The 25,831-nt window shown below is 33.2% G+C and overlaps 1 protein-coding gene across 1 annotated transcript in view; it reads left to right on the top strand.

Annotated features, from left to right (window-relative positions):
- The window catches only part of LOC129221066 (small G protein signaling modulator 1-like), a 95,049-nt gene extending 81,551 nt beyond the window's left edge, over positions 1–13,498 (top strand). The window contains exons 22-24 of the mRNA XM_054855503.1: positions 534–630; positions 719–886; positions 13,410–13,498. Of these exons, the coding sequence (XP_054711478.1) occupies positions 534–630; positions 719–886; positions 13,410–13,498 (354 nt within the window). The remainder of the gene's footprint in view (positions 1–533; positions 631–718; positions 887–13,409) is intronic.
- Positions 13,499–25,831: the final 12,333 nt, after the last annotated feature.

Below are 25,831 nucleotides of genomic sequence, written 5' to 3'. Positions count from 1 at the left end.
TTTGTATCGTGGTTCACCCTACGAATAGTGATAGACCATGTTTTATGGAAAGTGTCAGTTCTGAAAGATAAAGTTACTGAACTTTTTTTTTCATTAATTTTAAAACCAAATGTATGATTAGTGTAATAAATTCAATTCAAACTTATTTGCTAATAATACCTATGAGAAAAATATTTTCCAGGCTGAATAAAGTAACTGATTGAACCACAAATTTTTCGCATAAATTTTATTGAACTAGAAAGAATTTTGTTTTTGTGCATATTGGTAAAAAAAAAAAAAAAGGCGCATTTAGATGTGAAATCATCTGACAAGAATAGCTTTTGAATTAACAAAATACATTGAGTAATAACTGAACAGTTTTGAATTATATGTCTTTTTTTTCGAAATTGTAAACCATATTGCAATGTCTCAGATGTCTTACGAACTATGTTATTTATATGTGATTTATTTCATCTTTTTTAACTCAGTGACATTGTTAGTATTATTTCCTAAATTTTCTCACGACTGTACCATTCTCTCTTTCCCTCTTTTAGATTTTAGATGGGGAAATGTTTGATTTAATGCACCAGAATGGAGACTACACGCATTTTTATTTCTGTTATAGGTGGTTTTTATTAGATTTTAAACGTGGTAAGTGAGCGTTGCTATCCTTACGTACCTCTATGCATGATTTGTCATTTTCATCATTGATCCTAGTCTTTGTTTCATCTTTGTTTAGAGCTGCTGTATGATGATGTTTTCAGTGTTTGGGAAACAATTTGGTCTGCAAAACACATGGCTTCCAGACATTTCGTGCTTTTCCTCGCCCTTGCAATGGTTGAATACTATCGGGATATCATCCTGCAAAATAACATGGACTTTACTGACATCATTAAATTTTTTAATGGTATGATTATTTGAATTTTATAGTTATTTTCTCTGATAAAGCACGGTAAAGGTCCTTCTCACAAAAAGTTATTTTGAGCTCAAGACGTTCAAAAAAATTAAGTGGATAGAAAGCTATGAAATATTTTTACAGATAAATGTATTTTTTTCTTAATATTGTTATGAGTTCAGTTGCAATTTCAAACTTTCTTTAAATGACGACACAGTTCTTGAGAAAACACGAGATTTATTTACAACTATGTACAAGAAATATTGTTAGCAACTGCTAAATTAACCATAGCAATTAGGCAAATATCAATTAACATCGTAAACTTAACGGTCACGCACGTATTTACATCAAAATACGCAAAAACACTGCACAAAGGCTAATACACACTTCCAGCGGAATGCTGAAAACGAGACTCCACAGTTAGAAAGCAAACTAACTGACTCTCCTTCATTCACAAGATGCCTGGCGTTTTATACCAGCAAAGGAAGATTCAGAAAATCCTACAATGTTCTGCCAATTTCTCATATTTTCTTTTTATTCCATTCACAAATCTTATCATTCAGAAATAGAGGAACCATATACTTCATTTGAATGTAAGGGGGTTGTATATTCATAACAAGGAACTATTTACATGTTACATTATTAAGATAACTTTAGGTGAAAAATAATGGCATAAACACCAAATTTAGCCAGATTACAACAAATTAATCATGTAAATAATTACTATTTACAGAATTTGTAACAATATTTTTTTTTCTTAAAAGTATTCACAATCATTAAATTAATTTCAAAATCTTAAAAAATAGGGGAATGGAAATTACAGCTGCATTAAATCAGGAAGTTATAAAAATAACATAACAATAGTGATAATAATAACAGATGGAATGGCTTTATGAGCAGATGAAAATATGACTGCCACTGTTATTTAATGTGCATATGCTAACAGGGTTGACCAAATACGGATACCATTCAGTAATTCATGCTTAGAATAACTGTGAGAACGAGAACAAATTAAAAGAAGAATTTGTTCAGCATAAGAAAAAGATAAAATTGTGTCATTCCTTCTTAATGACGCATAAAGCCAAGTTAAGTCTGTTTTTAACATGCATCTCATTGAGTGAGTCACACAGATGCTTTCATCAACAATAGTTCCGCTGGAAGAGAAAAGGTGCTGGCCTAATGCTTCAAGTGCACTATGATCAGTGGCGCGCACAAGGGGGGGGGGTCTAGGGGGTTGGGAACCCCTCCCATAGTTCTTGCATTTATTTTTTCCTGATTTGTTGACCTAACAATTTGTCTAACTCCCGTAAGGAAGGTAAACACCATAAGTTTAGCAGATGCCTTTCTATTTCACATTTCTGTAGATATCAAGTGAATGAAATGTCAGAACTCAAATTGAAAGGCTAAATCATTTTATTTATAAATCTATAAATTAACAACTGTAAATAAAATCCAACTTCAGTAAATGGTATAAACAAGTATGAGGGATTTCAACAATACTCAAATCAATCTTCATGTTCCAAAAGAACATCATTCCAAAAAAATATTCGACACCCCAACAAGAATTATTCTAAAATGTTTCAAAAAAATTTAAGTCCCTAACTCTCATGGCGAAATCCTAACAGCCATCTCCTCAGTGCAGGACGTCACTTCAACAGCGAACGATCCTCTTAAAAAATAAGACTATCGTCAGTCAAAAATGAGAAACGCGAGCAGAAGAGTGATTTCCTTCACTCACTCACAGAAGATCAAGTGATTCAGAAGAGTGATTTCCTTGTACAGTCTCGAGCAAAGAAGAGACCGAGGGGACATGATTCAGTTGTTCCAATTAATTAAAATGAAAGATGTTACGGGGCTGAAGTTTAGCACTGAAAACAGGACAAGGGGTCATTGTTTTAAGCTATTTAAATCTCAGGCTAACTTGGATGTTAGGAAAAATTATTATTTTAGCAGGGTAGTGGAACCTCAGAACAGTTTACCGGAAGAGGTGGTAATGAGCAAGGGAGTAGATAGTTTTAAGAGGGCCATTGATCTTCACTGGGGATTGTAAATTGACTAGGACCAGTCTAGCTGGGCCCAGAGCCTGTTGCTGGTTGTCACTTTTGTATTTGTATATTCCATCTGCTTATATCCTATCGCCGTACCCGTGGCATGTCACTCCGGATATGCTTACGTAAGAGCCAATCTGGATGTTTCCAGAACATTCGATTTGCCGCGGAGCCATTGGGAGATTACATCACCCCTCCGCCCGTGCTCTGACGTCACATCCTTCTAATGACGAAATATGTCGTTCGAAGTCGTTCCGATGTTAACATGTTGATTCTCTGATACGCGATTTGAAACAAGCGTCCTTTAAGGGACAAGCTTAACTGCTTTTTCATTATTAAAGAAATACAAGTGAGTAAAAACATTTACACTTAGTTTACACTTAGCTTTTAAAATGAATTGGTGAGAATATTTCTCAAATAGACATTTTCTGGCTATCAATGCCCTCCCTTCTCGACAATTCATTTGATCTCGCATATTCATTTAATTGCGAGCTTCAAGCATTATCTGATATAAATTTCCAAAAAAAGATTCTCACTCTTCAAAAATTTCTTTAAAAACAATTACCACTACAAAAAAAAAAAAAAAAAAAAAAAAAAACAGTTAGTAAATTTTAAATCTAAATTTTTACATAATTACAATGGGGTTGTTTCCTTCAGTCAAAAGTAGTACTTTTTGTCACTGAAATTGATAGAATAAGCAAAAAAATAACATGGACCCAGAAAATACTTTCATTTTCTCAACAGTTATTTTTTAATTAATTTTTTAAAATGTCCGATTTTTCAAACAAGGCGTGGTCTTTATGACGTCACAAATGATGCACTTTGGCGCGTCTTTGTACCGCATTTCCACGTTATGATAATCAAGAAGCGAATGAAAATTGCGCTCTACGCTTGCTATCTACTCTATTGTTGCCAATACACGTGAGTAAAGATGCAAATAAAATATTTTGTTCTGTGAATGGCAACACGGAATGGCATTTCATCATTTGTGATGTCATCAGCAGAAGCATAAACAATGAAAGCGCACTGATTTTAGTAATTTTTTTTAAATATTAAACTTAAACAAAATATTTAAAAAATGGTCAGACCCTATGTTTTTAAGCATGCTCTTTCAGAAAAAAATACTTTTAAAATTTTGGAAACGACCCCATTCTATGTGTTTTTTTACGTAAAATAATTTCAAACAAAGTTAACATTAATTTCAGTTCTAACAAGTGAAAAAATAAAATTCTCATGTTAAAAGATTTTCAAAAATGCTGTGCACTTTTCCATTCCGAATTGCATATAGGAAGCAGATTGTTGATTTTTAATGAGTATGCTGTAATGACCATGTTTTTAGTTTTGTAAATGTACAGATTAAAATGAGATATTATGAACTTCTAAAACCAAATAGCACTTCTACAACTATGAATTTGCTTTGTTTTATTTTTTGAATTATGAGAAAAGTAAAATGCATTAATTTTTTGCTTTTTAGTAATTTAATTAAGTACTTGTCATTAATGTTTTCCATTAAATAATACTAATTATTTATTTAACAGGTTTTTTTTTTTACTGTTTTTCGTTCTCGAGAATCGATAAAATCAAGCCAATATGTTTGACGGCTCATTGGGGTATGATATGAGAGTAGGACTTTCAAACTTGGACCCTCTCTTTGCAAAATTCCTGTGTGTGCCACTAACCATGACCTTTGTTGAAGGTGATTAGGGTCAATGTTCAAAACTTTTAGTCCAGATCTTGACTTTTCAAAACTTTTTTTCTTGGTCCTTGATAGTATTTGCTCCAAATTGTCCCCCAAAACAGTAGTGCTTCTGAGTAACAATAATGCAACTGCAACTGAATAAGCATTTAGCTTTATGAACATATTTTGCATTAGTGATTACACAACTTAACATGGACACTCTAAAACTTTTAATTACCAAATAATTTTATTGATTGGACTGCCATTTTGAAGATTAAAAAAAGAAAGAAAATGTTCGAAGAAATATCTGTATTTCAGAAAACTATTGCACTAAGTAGACCCGGTAGCAGAAACTGCGAGACGTGCATTGCAGATTTTTCAGCAGCTTGCAGATAATTTTACCAAAGAACGAAAAGGAAGAAAGAAAAAAAAGAAAAAAAAAAGGAATACAACTTGGCCAAGATTGTTTGGAGATCGTTTTTGTCCGAAAAGTCGATGAATGCTTCAGCATTTCAGCTAGACATAATCGCCATATTTGGTCATTCACAAGATCGAAGTAGATGCAATGCTTAAGTGCCAAAGTTTTCAAAAACAAAGCAAAATTGTATGTTTTCTTTTACTGCAAACTATTCAAGACAACTTAAAATGTGCAAAAAATCTTTTTTTTTTTTTTAAATAATTTTCTTGAGAAATGAAAACATTTATATTTAAAATTTCACCTTATCCTCATTGCTTTGGATGCAAAAGCAATAAAAACTTTTCAACTAAAGTGTACTCTCATGAGGATTTTTATTTTCAAATTACTTTTTTGCAACAAATTCAGAAATTTTAATTTTGGCGTAGACTTCATGTTTGGTCATTCGCAAGATGGAAAGACTAGACTATTACTTGCCTTGCCTAAGTTTCCAAAAAACAGAATTTAATGTTTACCTCAATACAAACTATTGAAGATAACATAAAATATTCAACAAATCATGTCTTTTTAAAAATTATTTTTATTAAAAATGAGAATTATTATCTGCACAATTGTATTTGATCCTCATTGCTTTGGAAGCTTTGCAATAAACTAAAACATTTATCTAAAATGCAGTTTCCTGCCAACTTTCCATATTTAAATAAGCATGTACAGAAATTTTTTTTCATAGTGCGCAGTGTTCTAGTTATTTTTATGAAAGTAGTGGAAACTGACCCCCCCTCCCCCCCCCCCCGCCTTTTTTTATACTTTAAAACTCTATGACAGTGGTGGCCACTAAATTTTTCGGGTCTAATGTCCACTGGCCAGTTGGAAAATTTCTGAGTCTTGACCTTTACAAAAGACATGTGTATTTTATGAAAACTTAAAATAAAACTAATAGTAATGCTGCAGATTATTTTCAACTGCTCAAAATAGTGTCGCAGACTGGCTAGAAAGTTTCTGCTGCTGGGTAAGTAGATAAAAATAATTTAGAAGGGTATTTCTTTCTTTTTTTTCATTATGTTTAAAAATGAGTATTTCGTTTTAATTACATCTTTATGCCTAAGTAACAATTCCAATAAAATAATTTATGTGTGAAGAAAATTTACTTAAAACATTGTAGAGAAAGTGTCTTGAATTTTAAATTTCGAAATCTGGTTACCTTAGGTTTGTTAGATTACATTATTTATTGTACAATTTTTACAGGAGCTGCATATTTAACAAAATACTACGAGCATGTTTGACTTATTTTGTTGATGTTACATTCTTGTTTTCGTAATTTTAAATTTTTTTTTGTGAAGATGAAATTTTTTTTTAAGTCTACAAATGTGATCGGAATTATCTAGAGATCTGTATAAACGTGATCCTTCGGCATGGGCGGAGTTAGGGATGGCTGAAAGAAAAAATATAAAGGGAGGTTTAAATCTTTTCAACATGAAATTATTTTTGTCCTTTAACCCGTAACAAGGGAGGTGAGGTCTCACAGACTGCTCAAAAGTTTATCCCACCTACCCTACTTCATTTTCAGTCCAATTGAATGGTTTTTCCCCAATAGCTTTTTGTTTTGTGACCATGAACACCCCCCTTGCTTATCAGTATCTTTTGGCACGTGCATCTGGTTTAAATTTCATTGCATTCTTTAGGAGCGGTCTGTGAGACCTCCCCTTCAGTGCTCCAACCTTCGGCAGTAGTAGACACGGCTTTTAACGTTTGCACCACGAATATGGATTTATTTATTTGATCCACGTTATGTGGAAGAGATGTAAACTGTTCGAAATAAGGTTGCTATTTGTTTAAAATGTTCTTAAAAGATACGCAATGAATGTTAAAGGGACAATGAGAGCTTAATCATTTCTGGAAATACGACGCGATATACTAATAGTTTAGGTGATGTCAAAATATTTCAATAAGGTGATATCAATTTTTCGGTGTCAAAATGTTCTTTATGTATTTAATAACTAAAATGAAATCATTAATAAATTACAGATTCATTTTTATTGTGAGTAGTACGTTATTTACTGCAGCATGTTGATTTTTCTAGAAAAAACGTAAGAATTTAGCAAAATGTCCTCGGAAAAGGTGTATTTCGATTCAAAAATATTTTTTCCCGTGCTAATAAAAGGTCAAAGAACATCTAAGGCAAATTACAGGAATGTATCTTATATACACGGTTTTTAAGAAATTTTTAAATAGAGCGGTCTCTGAGACCTCACGTCCCCTGTTAGGTCCTACTTTTTCACCTCCCCTGTTACGGGTTAAAATAAACACTCATAGCAATTGGAAAAAATAATTGTGCTCAAAATGTGATTCTATGACAGTTTTACCACTGTCTTATATTGTTTGACCATCGATTACATGGAAAGGCTAATATCCGGTTTATAGGCAGAAATGGACGTATCTATTAGTTTATAGGAGTGTTAATTGATTTGCTACAGATGTGCACTTTTGCCTCTTTATTATTTAGCTTTAGTTTTGCAAAAATGAAAATTTGCTCACAGTAACAGTTTTTAAATCTGAAGTATATTTGATCTATATTCTCACGGCAAAAATTGATTTATTTATTCACTACAAAGTTTTGAGTTTACCATTTTGCCTTTACGTTCCTGAACGAAATGAAAATATTTTCTTTTCTTTTTGTTGTTTCCATAGTAACTATTTTTGTTTTCCCTTATTTTATTTTAGAGAATGCAATAAATGAATAAGGCACTAGTGACATTATAAAACGCGTGCATCAAAATCCCATGCTAGATTAATTCAGATGGAATAGTCTTTACTTGGCAGATTGCCAAATTACATACAATCCGCGTACCTTCTTAATTTTCGCCGTTGTTGCTTACAGTGATGGATATAGGGGCTTGTTTCCACAGTGGCAACTTCTAATGGATGAAAGTGACATGACTGCACATTGTGAGACCAAAAAACGTCGAAAATGACTAAAAACTATGAACCCTTATAACTTTATTTTCGAAACTTTAAGGGGGAACCCCCCCCCCCACCCCCACCTATTTTCTCGTAGCTTGTCCAAACTTAGCCTAAAATAACGATTTTTGAATATCAATTTGAAACAATTTCCGGACGGTAACAGTTTTTTCTCCCAGTCTGACATCACCGAAGAAAGCTTAAAAATGTGTTTTTAGGATGTGTGCTTTTAGAGCTTCAGAACCTGCCACTCTTTCCCATAACATCCCCAAAGACAGCATAAAATTGTGTTTTCAAAGCATCCATTCCACAAAATTTCGAGGAGGGCCCCTGAACCCTCTCGCTTACCTTAACATCACTAAGCTTGACCTAAAATAGCAATTTTAGGCCTTCATTTTCCAAAAATTTTCAAATGAGAATACCCACTCATTTCCCCAGTGTCTCAACATAGAGCCTAAAGTTGAGTTTTTAAATTTTCAGTTTTAAAGAAAAAAAAAACGAGAACCGCCCCCAACACGGGAAATGCGGGAATTAACTCCCCTAGATCCCACAAATGACGGTCTTGGGGCTTAGCCCCCCTAGATGCTAAAGTCTAACTCGGCCCATGGTCTACGGTATAAAATCGTTGCTCTTCTCGTAATCTCTGTATATCTTGTTTAATTATAAACAAAGAAATTTTTTTAACAATTCTAGAAAGTATTTAAACCCATATAAATATGTATCAGCCATTCTAACTCGGCCCATGGTCTACGGTATAAAATCGTTGCTCTTCTCGTAATCTCTGTATATCTTGTTTAATTATAAACAAAGAAAAAATTTCAACAATTCTAGAAAGTATTTAAACTCCTATAAATATGTATCAGCCATAAAACATTTGAAAATAATAACAAGGCCATAAAATAACTGTGAGAATGTTCTTTAAAAAATTCAAATTAGAATTCCAGTAGCCAACAAGAACAGAATCAATGTAGTACTCTAAAATATTTTACTGAAGTTTCTGAAATCTTTTTATGAAAGAAGTTCTTTGATTTAGCTTTGATATTAATTCTGTTATCAATTATGAATCATGGTTTTTTTATCGTTTCAAATAGCTTATAGACATGAAGTTACATTTTGTTTGCTCTTTTATAATTTTTGAGCTTTTTATTTATTTTTTATATGTTTTGTGTATGTGTCAAAAGTTTTCATAAAAAATTAAGAAAGTGAAGTAGTATATGAAAGAGAGTATTTCTCCGAGGCCATTTATTGAAGCTAATAAATTTAAAACTCGACTTGGTTCTTGAATATAAAAGTTCCTGAAATTGTTCCATATCTTGACCTAAAAGCCTGTAAAGCTCCCCCCCCCCATTTATTACCGTTTCATTCTGCATTTTATAAAGTTAATAGAATTTTTTTTTCTTGAAAAAAATTGCATTTTTCTAATGCTAGTTTTAATGTTGTGATTATTTTGTTTCATAAGAATTCAATCTGATTATCTCAGTCATCAGAAGTTAGGCTATTTCCATGGCTACATAATCATAATTCAGGGAAATCCTGTTACAACAAATACCAATATAATGAAATATCTATTTCAACGAACAAATTTCGGTGACAATTGAATTTTTTGTTAGTACAAAACTCTTGTAACAACGAACAAAATTTGCAGTCCTGTGAAGTTTGTTGTAACCAGATTTCACCATACTCATGTTCTACCAACCATTCTTATAGTGAAAATTCTGTTATAAAAAAAACTTCTAAGATCCCCAAATTATATTAACACTAGCTGCTTTGCCCGGTCCCCCATTCAACAATCACGCTTAAATAAAAGAAAAAAAAACATCATGCAAAATTTCCCTTCCAAACAATAGGGACAGATATTAAAATACTTTTAAGACATTAAATCGAGAAAGATGGATTTAAAAAGCGTAACCATGGAAACACAAAATGAAATAAGTTTAAGGAATTAAAGTGCGAAGGAAAATGGTTCACAATTTGAATGGACATGAGATTTTTTTGAACTTGATTTAAAAAGGCTTGTATCTTTTTTTCCTTTCGAGATAGAAGCTTAGTTTTTTGACCATATGTCGAGATAGATCCGGAGTAAAAAATGTCCCTCCATCCAATGGTGTCAAAAAGAAAACTGTGGGACAATTCCTTCACTTTTTATTGATAGATTTAATGAAGAAAGTAGTGCCTAAATTTCAGCTAAGCCTAAACAAATTCGAGCTAAAACCGCAAATAACTCCCGCCGTAATTAAGTTAGAGCATTGAAATAAATTGCGTAGAAAGCGGAAAATTCTACCCCTCCCAACGATATGCGATATTAATGTGTGCAAGTAATTTTTCACCCCCATATTCGGGAATTTATAAAAATTGGGCGAACCGGTCTGCAAACCTTTCCGGGGCTGAATTAAAGATATTGTGTAAATTTCTGCGGAATTGGCCGGGTAATTCTCGAGTTTTGTGCGTTTAAACAAACAGATGCTTTTTGGAGACTTCATTTTATACTATTGTAACGGATTCGGTGAGGCTTCCAACTTCTCGAAAGGACGACACAGTTCTTGATTAAAAACACAGAAAATTTATTTATGCTATGTACAGGAAATATCGTCAACAACTGCTAAATTATTCATCAGCAATTAAGCAATTATCACACAACACCGTAAACTCAACGTTTACACACGTATTTACTTCCAAATACGAAAACAACACAGTGAAATGCCTCGCAATAAACAGAGCTAATACACTCTCAGAACAAATTCTCAATCGAAACTGAACTTTTTATCACGCGGGACGCCTTTATAAACATCGAAGAAGTTTCCACAACATTCTTACTGCTTCCCGAAATGCGTAGACCGTTATCAAATTTTATCAGTGAACAAAAAGGAAATAGGGGGGTCGTATACTTTAGCCATATGAAAAGGGGTTGTATATTCATTACGGGAAACTATTTACAGGTTACGTTACTACAATAATTACTATTTACAGGATTTGTAACACTATGTAGAGATTCGGTTTTTGTAATTTCTGTTTAAATGATATATCACTGCAGAGAAATAGTTTCTCTGGTTTCATCATTTAAATTGAGATTTGACTGTAATAATGTTTTTCTGGTATAATCTTGTGATATGTGTTTATGGTTTTCAGATATTCATGATGAATATTGGTACTGTTAAGGGTTACAGTACCTCAAAAATGATGAAACGATCAAAAAATTTTTTATTGCTTACTAGCCGCCTGCGTCGACCAGCTGGTCCGCCTTTTTGCGCCAGGGTTGCCACCTTCGGCGGCTGCTTAGACAATTTAGCGACGGTATTAATCAATGCTTTTCTTTATATATCAATATTATCATTCGCCTTTTTATGCCAATGTTGGCTTCTTCGGTGGCTGCTTAAAAAATTTTGTCGATGGTATTAATCAATCTTTTTCTTTATACATCAATATTATCATTCGCCTTTTTACGCCAAGGTTGCCCCCATCGGCGGCTGCTTAAATAAATTTTGTGTTGAATAAAGTATTTTCTAGATCTATCTCCAGTTATATGTCCTTTGGAATATTTTTAAAGGGGGGGGGGAGGCACAAAGGGCATACTCTTCATGCAAATTTTGTCGGAAAATACAAAAAGCACTTCAACTTTTATGTGAAAGCATTGTTTTTTCAAAGTCATGGTATGTGTTTGTGTGTGGGGGGGGGGCGGCTATTGATCCCCCGTTGAAGTTCCTCTATTTCTTACTGTCTATCTACTGTATCCACCTCTATATTTGTCCACCCTTCTTTCTCTCTATCTATCTATCTATACGATCCATGCATATCTATCTCTGATAGTAATTAACAATCCTTTTCTTTGTGAAAAAAAAACATTTTTTTCCCACTTAATATCATCTCTCTATCTACCAAACCTAACCACCAATCCCTACAAAAATCATGCAAAAAACCGCGGGCTTTAATTACTTACTTAAAACTGCACGCAAAAAAAAAGGCCATGTGTTCTCCGTAGTGTGCAAAAAGCAGCACTTGCAAAAGATTTAAAAAAAAAAAACACCGCTTTTATTGAATTAAAATGTGCACAAATATTTGACCAAAAATAAATATAGCAAAACGTCCAGAAAAAAAAGTTGGAAAAATAAAGGTATGAAATCTGAAAGTTAAAGGGAAAAAAAAGTGAAGAGAAAGCAAACAATTTCAGTTAGGTCACGTGATGAGGAAGTGCGGAACTCAGCCGGCAATGCTTAAAGGTCGCGTCGCGTTCTGCATTTAAAAAATTTAAAAAAAAAAAAACTTTTGCATATTTTTAAAAACTTTTTTCTTCTGAAGGGGGCGGAATGTTTTTACTATTACCAACTAAAATTTTGGAATCGAGAGCTCAATACTTTTTGCAGGATGGGTTTCGAAAAAAATTAAACCCAGAAAAAAATGCAAAATAAAGGTTTTTTAAAACATTTATAAAAAATACAAAAATTGCAATATCTTCAAAATTTTTTCAATCATCCTATTTAAAACTAAATTTCCTACATTATAGTACAAAAAATATTTGTGTTGTGCGATTGGTTCGGGGTCTGTGAGGTAAAAAGTACTAAAAAGTGCAAAAAAACGCATAAAACATTAAATAACTTTTTTTCTAATAAAAATATCAAAAATCGAAGCCCGAGGTGCACTTTTTCAGCAAAAACTGCTCTAGTATACCAAATTTCATCTTTCTAGGCCTTACCGTTTTCCTGGGATGCGCGCCACAAACACACACACACACAAACATCTTATTTTATTAAATGTATAGATTTCAAAGCTAAAAACTATTCTGAACACAGGGGAAAAGTTTCATTGCTTTCGTTCAAATATTTAAAAAGTTATGAGTGGTTTTAGGCCATGCTCGCTATGTGTTCTTAAGCAAAAGAAAAACTTTAAATTGCTTTTTCTCGACGATGGTTTTTTTTGTGTTTTCATGTCATTAGAATCCCTAAGGATTTTTTTTTCTATTAAAGATACAGCTTTAAAGTAATACTTTTTGCAATTAGGATAACATCTTTGACAAAACTGTGCATTGGATAGGCATTTTATAAATTACTCAAATGTTTAGAGCATGTTAAACTTTGAAAAACCAATTTAAAAAAAAAAAACTTTGATATTTTACATAATTAATCACAGAAAATTTGCTAATAAACTCATAAGCAAATGATTTTCACAGATTTTTAGAGGTGATTATAGCGATCATTTAGCAAAAAACTTTTTTTTAATTAGTGCAAAAATAAAAAAGCCTTAGGGATTTTGAAAAATTGAAAATTTTCTCAATTTTTTGAATTTTTAAAAAAAGTAGAGATAATATTTTTAAATTTTGAAAATAAATTATTGATTACAAAATAAGTATGTATGTTATGGTTTCAAAGAAGTATAAAATTTACTTAAATTTAAAAAAAAATGTTTGAAAGGTACTGTGACTTAAAAGCCTTGCTTATATTTCAGAAATGGCAGAACGTCATGATGCCAAAGCTGTCCTCAGAATTGCCAGAGATTTGGTACGACAAATACAGACTCTCATTGAGAATAAATAGGCTGAAACTGCTTGCTTGTTTCGCATGCATGAAGGTAACTAAGTTTTATTTTATATGATACAGTAAAACCTGTAAAGTTGACCACCTTTGTAAGTTGACCACCTGTCTATGTTGACCGCTTTTGTTGGGAACGGAATTAGCCCAATCTCATATAATGAAGGAAAACCTCTGTAACTTGACCACCTCACTATCTTGACCTCCTGTCTATCTTGACCACTAATGTACACCAAATTTGGTTCGGAGTATTGTAAAAAACCCTTTGTAAGTTGACCACTAGGTTTTTTTTTTTTTTAGCAATTATTTAGCAAGCAAGCAAATTATTTTCTTTTATTATTATTATTTTTTATAGCTTTCCAAGAATAATTTTGATGCTTTAGACCAGCATTTTACCAACTAAATAAAACAACAGCATAAAGCTTATGCTGCTCCTAATTCTCCGAACTTGATTTTCTTTTGTTGTTCTATTTGAGATTGCTTTTTGTACTCTCTGTTCAATGAAAATAAAAAACTGGTGTCAGTAGAAAAAGTACAAAGTCTTTTCTTCCAGTAGCAATATTTTGAGGCAACACTGGAATTGTGCTAAAGAGAAAAGTTACTTATTTCTGGTGCAAGGGATTAAGAGATAGGATATTTTCATTTTCAACTGCCTTTATGAACTAGGAGAGTCCAGCTTGTTGCTCTTTGTGTAAAAGTTTTACATAAAATGGTTTCAAAAAGAAAGTTAGTTGAACTTGAGATTGATAAAAAGTATGAAGTATTAAAATTATATGAAAAGGAAGAAAGTTGGCGAAAATTAGCTGACACATACGGAATTTCTAAAACTACAATGTCTAATTTAGTAAAAAACGAGGGAAAAAAGCAAAAATATTTGAATAACTTTTTAAATTATTGTTTCAAAGTAATGTTAAACAATAAAAGTGACTTAAACAGAAAGAGTAAGTGGCAATGATTTCAGAAATGAATACATGGTCCATGGTGCAAGAAAATGACAAAAAAAAAAAAAAAATCATTACCACATTTATAAGTTGACCACCTGTCTAAGTTGACCAGCAAAGTACTGCACCGCAAGTGGTCAACTTACACAGGTTTCACTGTATTCACTTTGACTTGAGTGTGAGGAAATTTTCTTTGTTTCTTATTTATTATGCCATTTGTTTTGTCTATAGTCTTTCTTTTATGTTCATTTTGATTGAAGCTTTTGTTCAAAGCGTAAACGAGCTAATATGTGCATCACATGACTTCAAGGGGGCCCATATAGGGAGGCAAGGGGGGGCTCGAGCCCCCCCCCCAATTGAAATTAGAACTTTCTTGCTTTTAGTACTTTTTTCTTTGCAAAAATGTAAAAACATTTCTTCTCCAGCCATTAATGAATAAGTTATTAAAAATAACAAATTTTAATGACTCTAATCTGTAATGAAATCAGTTTCCATGGGGAAAATATCCAGCTAAACCACAAGGAAAATATTTGAGCCCCCCCCCCCCCCCTTGCAACTTTGCATATGGGCGCCCATGCATGACTTCCTTTTACGCCAATTCAATGATAATAGTAGTGCTTTGGAGTAAGCAAAGAAACACTTTAAATATTTTTACCTCAAGTTTGTTGCGAACTGAAGCAAAAAAATGTTTTGTACAGATTAATTTTCCCAATTTTGGACATTTTAATGTGATTCAAAGGTTAACTCTCTAAATATCGCCAATAATAACCAAAATGAAACCAAATTATAAAAAAAAACCCCCGCCAAATTTGTTGCCAAGTTGGCGAAAACACTTGATGACCAAAAGCTTGGCGATATGTCACCAAGTGTTTGCCAAATTATAGCACCACTTGAGTTTGCATTGATACAGGGCTCATAGTCCTATATCTCCTATAATTCCTATATTTTCACAATTTGTCAGATATTCTCCTATATTTTCTCACTAACTCCTATATTTTTTTCGTCGAATGTTAAATTCTACCCAAAAAAGCAAAAACTTTTGATCAATTTTTTTTCCTTCTTTCTCCCCTGCACTGTGCACGCTTACATCTTTAATGTTGGCATTTGTACTAAACTTCTGTTTGATTATTTTTACGCAAAAGACAAAATAGATTGTTTTACTTGCAACTTTAAAACTTGTTTTCAATTACTTTCTTTTCTTTCAATCAGTTTACTTTGTAATTTTAATAGTATAACATGTTAACTTAAAGTGCACTGCCGTAAAGGTTTTGAAAGCTTTTAATTTTGTCACATATAATCTTATATGTCGTTGAAATGTACGGTCGTAGCTCAAACGGTTGTTTTTGAAAATGCCACGTACAGATTTCGGTACCAATTCAAATTTGGGTACTTCAAATGTTTCGAAGTTTGTAGCTTGCTGAAAAATGTAACTATCTTAATGGAAAAAGTCATTTTATAGGATTTTGTCTACTTTTTTCAAATAGGTACTTATTTTGTATGTAGATTTTCCGAAGATTTCAGAAATCGTTCTTCTCAGAATTTTTTTTTTGACTCCTTTTTTTCTATCTACTAGGTTATAGTTACAAATTAGAGAGGATAATAGATTTATCTATGCTCCACTTAGGCTCTCTAACACCCCCTTTCGTTTGGCAGATTAGGCAAAATTCACCTTTTATTCATGTGTGTGCATATAAATACACATATTAACTGTAAGTTATGGATAATGCCGTTACAGTGAGCTCCGGGTAATTGAATCAGTCACTTTAATGAATTAATTCCTCAAAAGTGAAATGAAATCCAGTTTTAACATTAAAAAGTTGCTGAATATTTGAATCAAACTTGCCGCTCAAATGAATCAAGCCTATGAGACTGACCATTTCCCAAAAGCGTGATGTATTAGCGCAGTCTTTTTTTCCTTGCCTTCGTTTAGTAAAATTAGTTTCTTTTTCTGTAAATAGTGAAACGATGGGGATGCAGAGTGTTGCACACTTTTTGTAACGATTTTCTCATGATATGTCCCACCAAACCAGTGAGACGAGAGAAAAATGGAGCTGAATGGACTTTTTATCGTTAGTGTTAGCATTGAAGCAATGAGGTACCAATGCTGAGAAATATGGGTAGATTTATGACATTGAAAAAAGAATGTCCAAATTAGTTAATACCTAGTTTTAGCAATCAATAAGATATGTATTTTTCGAAGTACATAAGCTAAAATCTGAATTTTATAATTGCTTTTTCATACTGTTTTGGGAAAAAATTCTTTAAATAATCAGAGAATGGATTATTTGGCGTTATACTTCTTATGATATCTCGTTTGACCAAAAATTTAATAAAGTTCTCTGAAATTGTATGATGAATTCCACTTTAAAAAAAAGAAGAAAACAAAACACGCACACACAATTTTGCTTAGTTGAATTAAAAATGTCTTAAACAAACAGGATTCATATAAGTAACCATGTGTACAAAAATTCATTTGCTCTCACTTCTGTGACTCTTTTCATTGCTATGACTTCATGAATTCTGGAATTGTATTGATACTGGCTCTCTGTTTTTTATATTTTTTTAAGGCTGCAAACATACTAGATGCTATACGTTTTTTGAAAATCCTATTATTTTTCTACCAAGCTCCTATATTTTTCCTTTTAAAATCCTATATATTTTGCTACCAAACTCCTATATATTTTACTATCTAACTCCTATATTTTTCCTGTTAAACTCCTATATATTTTTTCCACTTGCTATGAGCCCTGTTGATATTAACAATGATAGTTTGCATTGATATTAACAATGATTCCCCCCCCCCAAAAAAAGGTGTAAAAGACCCCCTTAGGAACATCCAAATGCAACCAAAAGGGGAGGTGCACAACTAGATCCCACTAGGAGTCTGCGTACCAAATTTCAACTTTCTAGGACTTTTTTTGAGTAATGGGAGATGCATACGCACATACGTACATGCAGACGTCACGAGAAAACTCGTAATTAATTCGAAGGATCGTCAAAATAGATATTTTGGGCATCTATAGGTTCTTAGGCATATATCCACATGTGGTCGGGTTGAAAAGAAAACTCAACATTCATTTGGGTGGGAGCAAAATGGAAATTAAGGCCTATATTTGGGTCCTATTTTTTCGCGAATAGAATACTTCCTTTACTTCGTAAAAGGAAGTAAAAATGATCAACATCATGCATTTCATCCATACGTTCCAAGTCTCAAGTTAAAAAAAAAAAAAAAACATATTAAATTGGGCCTGTACCAATACAAAATTTATCAGAGCGCACATATTACCATATTTTACTGCAAATTATCTGCAGGCGGCCTATGATCCGCAGGTCCTAAAATCGGCTTGAAGAAAAAAAAGCTTCGTATAATCCGCGGATAATACGATGTAAAAAACATAAATTTTGAATTTAACATACCATTTGAACAACTAAACTAAAAACGTGAAAAGGTAATTACTTTGAAGGCATAATCAAAATTAATCTGAAATATAATCTAAAATATAATGATTTTTTCTTGAAATCATGATTACAGTACTCTAATTACTTGAAAAACAGAGTCAAGACAAAGAAACAAACAGTCTAATCTTAAGCAATAAATAAATACCATTGTGCCGAGGAATAACGGGAAATATCCAACGTTGTTTAGCACAAACAGATTTCAGAATACATGTGTTTCGAGGTTTCAAGGAACCCCTTTTTTCAATTCAAAGGTGTGAGCTTCTAGATGTAAAGACATTAGGACTTACATCTAGACACTTTACATCTAGAAGCTCACACCTTTGAATTGAAAAAAGGGGTTCCTCGAAACCTCGAAACACATGTATTCTAAAATCTGTTTATTTGTGCTAAACAACGTTGGATATTTCCTGTTATCTTGTTCAAATGGCTTCCTAATTCACTGTATTCTTTATTTTACATGACCTGAATCGCGTAAGAGGAGCATTTAAGCAACGTAAACTAACCAACATACAGGCAGGCAGCGAGAAGGAACATGCAAGCTTTGTAAAATAAACAAAATTCAATCAGCATACAGTCCTCTATCAGTGAATCCTACTGTAAATATTGAGGTTCAATGCGTTGGTGTTAAGAGAACAAAAAACGCAGATAATCTGCGGCCAGCGTATATTCCGCATCTCATAAGCTTTGCCTTTTTTAACAGATAATCCGTGGATTATACGCAGGAAAATACACAGGGTTCGTATGGCTCATGGAAATCCTGGAAAGTCATGGAAAAAAATAGGCAAATTTCAGACCTGGAAAAGTCATGGAAAATTGAAATTTTCAGTCTAAGTCATGGAAATTTATTTTCATTCATGGAAAAATGTTCTGGGGAAAAGTAACAGTAGCTAAAAAGAGTATTAGAAATCTTGAGTGATTTAGTATTGCACCTTGAAAACTATTTAAACTGGGAAATTGAACGATCTCAAAAAACACTGCATCCAAGTTCATTTCCATCAATCCTAAATCTTTATTTTAAGATTTATCAGAGTTTTTCTCAATTTGTTGAAGGTTTTGGACAATCTTTAGTCATGCGATAGAATACAGAAATAGAGGAATTCTAATGTTCAAAAACAGTAGTGCCCAATATACGGCCCGCAAAACTAATCCATGCAACCCACTGGTACGTTCAGTGTCATTATTCAAACATGTTCTGGAATTTCTGAACCTATTAATTTATATGCATTTGAAAATGTACAAATAAGTGAACAAGTACATTTAAATCAAAAGATTTTTTTACTGTGAAATGTATTTTTTTTAAATATCTGGTTTAGAAACATGAATTTACTAAAGAATGTGGCTTAATAATGTGGCTAACTAAAGAACCAAAAAACTGTCAAGTTGACATTAAAAGACAACTTTTGAAGCAAATTTATTGAAACTTAGTAATGATTCATTCAACCTTTTCCCCAATCATTATCATTCTGCCTGTTTAAAAAAATAGTCGACATTTAATCATCATTCACTGTAGTTTTACTTAGCTTAAACTTATATGATGAAAACAGGTAAGAATTATTCAGTTTTTTAGGTGTACACTGATATTTTTTCAATCAGGTAGTGGCTTTCACATAAGTTTTACTAATGCACATTTCCAAAAAAAAAAAAAATAATAATAATAATAATTGGCAAGTTTGATATTAAATAGTAATATTCTCTTCATGTAACAAGGTCATGAAAATTTTCATGAAGTCATGAAAAAGTCCTGGAAAAGTCAAGGAATTTTTTCATCCAAATAGAGTATGAACCCTGAATACAGTGTACTGTTTATTAGTGAACTAAAATGTTATAAGTTGTATACAAGCTTTGGAGCATGTTTATAGCAGTTTATGTTTCTTAGCTTACGTACCATTATATTTTAAATTGTAAAATTTGAAAATTGTGGAAGATATCAGCAGGATCCTTATTCTTTTTGCGTCTTAACTAATCTTCTAAATTTTTCAAGCAAAAGAATGTAAAGTCGGTTTTTGTATTCAACGGTTTTTGTATTCAAATATTTCATGGGACAGGAGTAAAACTCAAAATACAGAGGTTTTGAAAAAGTTATGAAAATAACTTGTTGGAAGGGAATCGAAGAGTGAACAGATGCTTTTGCATTTACTTTTGCATTTTGCTGTACGGCTAATTATGATAACATGTTTTGCAGAATTTTAGTGATTATATTGATAGCTAGCGGTACCTGCACAGCTTTGCCCGTAGTAGAAAGGTTAAAAAGTCTTTTGGTTTGCCTGTATATTTACAAATAATGTATAGTGAATTTCTCGCCAGTTAGCTTGCCCATGTTCCACGTTATGATAACTTGGTCATTTACTCGTCCATCTTATTATAGTTTTGCTCCGGAAAATGTTCTTGAAGTTGGAATAGAAAAAGAACAAAATCGAATTTTGGGAAAATCACTTCGAACCCCCATGCTACAAACTAATTCTGTGCCAAATTTCATGAAAATCGGCCAAGCTGTCTAGGCACGTCACAGAGATCCTGACAGAGAGACTTTCAGCTTTATTATTAGTGAAAACAAGGGCGCCCATATAGGGGGGGGAAGGGAGGCACAAGCCCCCCCCCCCTTTGAAATGAGAAATTCCTTGCATTTAGTGCTTTTTTCTTTGCAAAAATATATAAAAATTTCTTTTTCAGCCATTAATGAATAAGTTATTAAAAATGTCAAATTTTAATATGTCTAATCTGTACTGAAATTGGTTTCTACGGGGTAAATGTTTTGCTAAACCATGGGGAAAATTTTTGATTGTCCCCCCCCCCCCTTATGGGCGCCCTTGAGTGAAGATAAGCTTTTATGGACAAAAGTTATCTTTCAATGATTGTCGTTCAAAAATATTGAGAGTTTTTTATCCCTAATTGAGACACTTTATTTTCTGCTGGGGCATAAACCCAGCTAACATGATAAACGTTCCCTCTACCTGTAAGTTTCCCTGTTTTCTGAGGAGATGGAATTCCTAAAATACTTGCTCATTGTAGTTTCCTTGGACTTAAAGTCCCACAAGATTTGAAGAACTATAAACCATATTACCCATTATCTGGCATGCCGGAAAAAAGCGAGGTTGACGGGCATGCCGGAGAATTCGAGGTTTATTTAGCAAAAACACAAAAGTAAATTTCCTCATTTTATTCCAATCAGAAAGCAAACCATTGTAAGCAAAAATATTAATAAATCCCGGAAGTAACCTGCTTTCAAAAAAAAAAAAAAAGTGTTGCATATAATATGTGCTTGTTATATATGGTAGATCATTATTAATGGATTTAATTATATACCAATAAAGTAATCAATTCAGAAACAATCATCGTTACTGCGATTTGTTCATATTTTTTTTTAATAAATTATTTTGGGTTCTCTTTAGAGAGGTAAGTTTAATTTTTATTTATTGAATAGCACTGGTTTAGGGGCGGTCACTTACTGCTTAAATGTTTGCTTACTTAGTTTTAATTTAATTTTTATAAATTATTCGTTATTGAACAATATTTTTCTTGAAATACACCGCCAGCTCAGTCATTTCCAGCCGAGGACTGCAGTTTCGTGCTTATTAGCACTCATCAGCCTGGCATAGGAAAGTGACTGAGCTGGAGGTGGAAAACCTCTGAAGGAAGCCAAGAGTGCCAAACAAACTGGTAGCTAATACAGAATCACGTATTTCTGCTTTAGCCCTGGCTAATGGGTGGTAATTTACTGAATATACCTTGACTCGCGTTCAATCTTCGAGTTGAACCATAGACTAATAATAAGAGTAGACCGAGCTATGGCAACCCTTTTGCTGCTCATAAACCAAACCATGTGACTGGTGGATATCCTAGCAACAGCGGGCGTTAATCGTAGCAGACGATCAACGCCAGCGCGAAATAAAATAAATAGAATTGATGGAACACGGAAGAATGATCTTTTATGGAGTCCGATTTGTAAATTTGTTATTCTAAGTTGTAAATATTTTGTTAATATAGTGAGTTTTTCGTTTAGATAGTATTGTGCATTTTCTTTAGTCAATTTCAATAACTCTCTAAGCAATAAAAGATGCAAGCGACCAAGAGGAATCAGCAAACGGTAAGATTTTTACCTGCAGTTTCAATTTAAGATACCGATTAGTACATTTTTGCGTTAACGCAAAACGTTTACGCCATTTCGTTCACGCCAACGCTGACAGCTCCGGATGAAATAAAAGTTACCGAAAACTGATCAAAAACTATTACTAATGTCAAAATAATGCATAACTAAAAGAAAAACAGTTCAATCTCTGCACCTGGAAGTTTTTTTTTAATGAAAACACATTGTCTTAAAATACATGTCGAGTGCCAAACTATAGATAATGCTGCTATCTAGCAACCATGCTGCCAAAGTCTTCGCCAAGCCCTTCCACTAGTCACATGATACATCTATGAACCAATTTTCTTTATCAGCAAGAATGAGAAAGCTCAGTCTACTCTTATTATTAGTCTATGAGTTGAACTGAACCAATGCTTCGGTCACTCGTCTGGTCTGCTAATTCTATATTAGTTACCAGTTTGTTTGGCACTCTTAGCTTCCTTAAGAGGTTTTCCATCTCCAGCTCAGTCACTTTCCTATGCCGGGCTGAAGAGTGCTAATAAGCACAAACTGCAGTCCTCGGCTGGAAATGACTGAGCTGGCGGTGTATTTCACGTATTTCTGCTTTAGCCCTGGCTAATGGGCGGTAATTTACTGAAAATATTGTTCTTGTTAAAATAACAAATGACGTTGTTAGTAAATATGTTTTATACAGTTGAACTCTTTTTTAATACTAATAAGATATGTATAGAACTTATATTCATTTTTAAGCTGAACATATATTTTTTATAGTATTTTTATCCTATCCTCGATTTTTCCGGCATGCCGGAAAGGAACTGGCAAGTATTATTGAAAATCTGGTGACCCCCGAATCTTGTGGCATGCCGGATAATGGGGGGTAATACAGTAACAGCTGATCAGTAGTTCAGCAGGAGGGAGGAGCCCCCCCCCCCCGCCCCCCAAGAGGCCTTGGTGTTAACACCATTACAAATACAAATACAAAGACCAGCAACAGGCTCTGGGCCCAGCTAGGCTGGTCCTAGTCAATTAATTAGTCCCCAATGAAGATCAATGGCCCTCTTAAAGCTATCCACTCCCTTGCTCATTACCGCCTCTTCCGGTAAGCTATTCCAAGTGCCCACGACCCTGCTAAAGTAGTAGTTTTTCCTGATTTCCAAGTTAGCCTGAGATTTAAATAGCTTAAAACAATGACCCCTTGTCCTGCTTTCCCCGCAAAAATTTAATCCATTTACATCTTTCATTTTGATAAATTTAAATAACTGAATCATGTCCCCTCTGACTCTCCTTTGCTCCAGGCTGTACATGTTAAGCCTATTAAGTCTGGTATCATAATCTAAATCTGAGAGTCCCCCTTACCAATTTAGTTACCCTTCTTTGAACCCTTTCCAATACAAAAATATCTTTCTTCAGATAAGGCGACCAAAACTGAACAGCATACTCCAAATGAGGTCTTACTAAACTCCTATATAAAGGCAGAAGAACTTTCTTAGATTTGTTTGAAATAGATCTATTGATGATCCCAAGCATCTTATTGGCCTTGTTACTAGCAATGCTGCACTGTTGACTAAACTTGAAGTCCTGATTTATAAAGACACCAAGATCCATAACATTTTCTGCCTGATTTATGACTGAACCCTGTAAACGATATCTCATACGCTTATTTCCATGACCTAAGTGTAGCACTTGACATTTCCCTACATTAACTGCCATACCCCATTTATCTGCCCACTTAGTAATATGATCTAAATCCTCTTGCAGCTGCTTTACTTGTTCTTCATTTTCGACAATCCCCATAACTTTTACATCGTCAGCAAAACAATTCATGCTTCCAGAAATATTTTCATTGATGTCATTCATAAATATAATAAACAAAAGAGGCCCTAAAACTGATCCCTGAGGAACCCCACTTAAAACATCACTCCAATTAGAATGATTTCCTCTCACAACTACTCTTTGCTTCCTACCAGTAAGCTAATTTCTAACCCAAAGTAAAGTTTTTCCTCCTATTCCTATGTCAGCTAACTTGCTGAGAAGAGCAACATGCGGTACCTTGTCAAAAGCTTTTTAAAAATCAATATAAACAACATCCACACATTTTTTGTTATCTAAAGCTGAGGTAACATTGTCGTAGAAATGCAATAAATTAGTAGTACAGGATTTACCTTTCCTGAAACCATACTGCAAACTAGTCAACAGACTATTAGTCTCTAAGAACATCATGATACAGTAACTTACAGGCGAGTAAGGACTTATGATCAAAAAATCCTCTCTAGAAGGTAATTCTAGTTGCGCTATTGCCGCTGATGTTGGATAAAATGCATTTTTTCTTCGGGTTCTGCTGTTGATAAAGATTGTTGGGAGCCTAATTCGAAAATGCCATTGTGGCCAAAATTCAAGCTATAGGTGTTTTCGGATTTTGGAAGTATTTCTTCTGGATTAGGAGGAAGCAAAGCGTTGAATTTATTCTATAAATGCAGGGGAATAGAAAATTTTTGATTTTGGGAGGTTTGGGAGATGGACAGGTTCAAGATAAACAGGTTTGATTGTATTTGTTCCAGTTGATGTACTGTCATTTCGAAAAATTCAATGCCAACCACCTTTCAATTCTTTTAACTATGAGGATTCACGTAACAGGGTTCCCTCTCTAGATTTAAGCTAACACTGAGTTATTATGGGTACTTTTCTCAAATATGTGTGAAAGTTAGAAATTATAAATACAGTCGAACTCCGCTATAGTGAACCCTGGATATAACGATCCTCCGGTTGTAATGGACCATTTAAATGGTCCCAACTGAAGCTTTAAGTTTTTAATGTATTTTCAAATGCTTATAACGATCACAAAACGCTAGAAACTCGAAAAAAAGAAAATACCAAAATTATCAGCTTTACTTAGAACTTGTTCCAGTACAGTCCTTAACAATGTTTCCACAGACAAATACCATCTTTTGCAATAGTTACCCTTTTTTCACCAGAATACCCCAGTCCAAACCACATTCCTCACTCGGTGTTTCTCTGATAATATTGTGATCTTCACACGGACAGTAGCTAAATTAAGCATGGCAAAAAAAAAAAAAAAAAAAAAAAAATCTGTAGTAGTTTAAGTTAAATTTATTCTGAAATAGAAATCAGCGAAAGCCTATTCTCAATTTGCAAGACATCTTTCCTTTCTGTATTTCCTGTAACTTGGTGTTTTGAGCAATTTTTGCACAACAGGAACTAGATAAACAAATTGTGGATTTCTTTACAATAGTTCATAGAGAAATTAACGAAATGTTTATAAAAGCTTGCAACCAAAAATAGCATTTTTCTACCCATATACTATGCATAAATTAAAACATACGTTCCTATTGTTTGTTTATTAAAGAGTGAAACACAGTTAATACTAATATTTTAACTTAATTTTATCTGAAATACTTATTTAAGTATCTTTAGCAAGAGTGCACTCTTTTTAACCCTTACAGGCGCGGGTCATTAAAATTTTAGAAATATAATAAAAAAACACAATGGATGGGATAAATTGGTTATCTGGACATAGATTTTACAGTCAAAATTTTTTTTAATTCACCCCCTCCAGCTGGGTGTGGTGTCCCCGTTTGTGACCACCCCCCTCCTAGAGCAAAAATTGTTTTCTGAAGTGGTTATGCTTACCTCGTACGACAATTGGAGTAATTTCAAATATTTTAAGCTCTTAAGCATTTTTACTAATTATTTCAATAATTTATGCCATTAAGAATATTTAGAACACAAATTTCAATATTTTTAGTATAAAAATTCCGAGATAAAGATGAAGTAAAATTCAAGAAAGTTCATATAGATTATATAAAATTATCTAAATAAGCAACTTAAAATGTTAAA

The sequence above is a fragment of the Uloborus diversus genome, chromosome 4 (genome assembly GCF_026930045.1).
Source record: "Uloborus diversus isolate 005 chromosome 4, Udiv.v.3.1, whole genome shotgun sequence".
NCBI lineage: Eukaryota > Metazoa > Arthropoda > Arachnida > Araneae > Uloboridae > Uloborus > Uloborus diversus.
The sequence above is the reverse complement of the archived record's forward strand: the minus strand, read 5'-3'. Positions and strand labels throughout refer to the sequence as shown.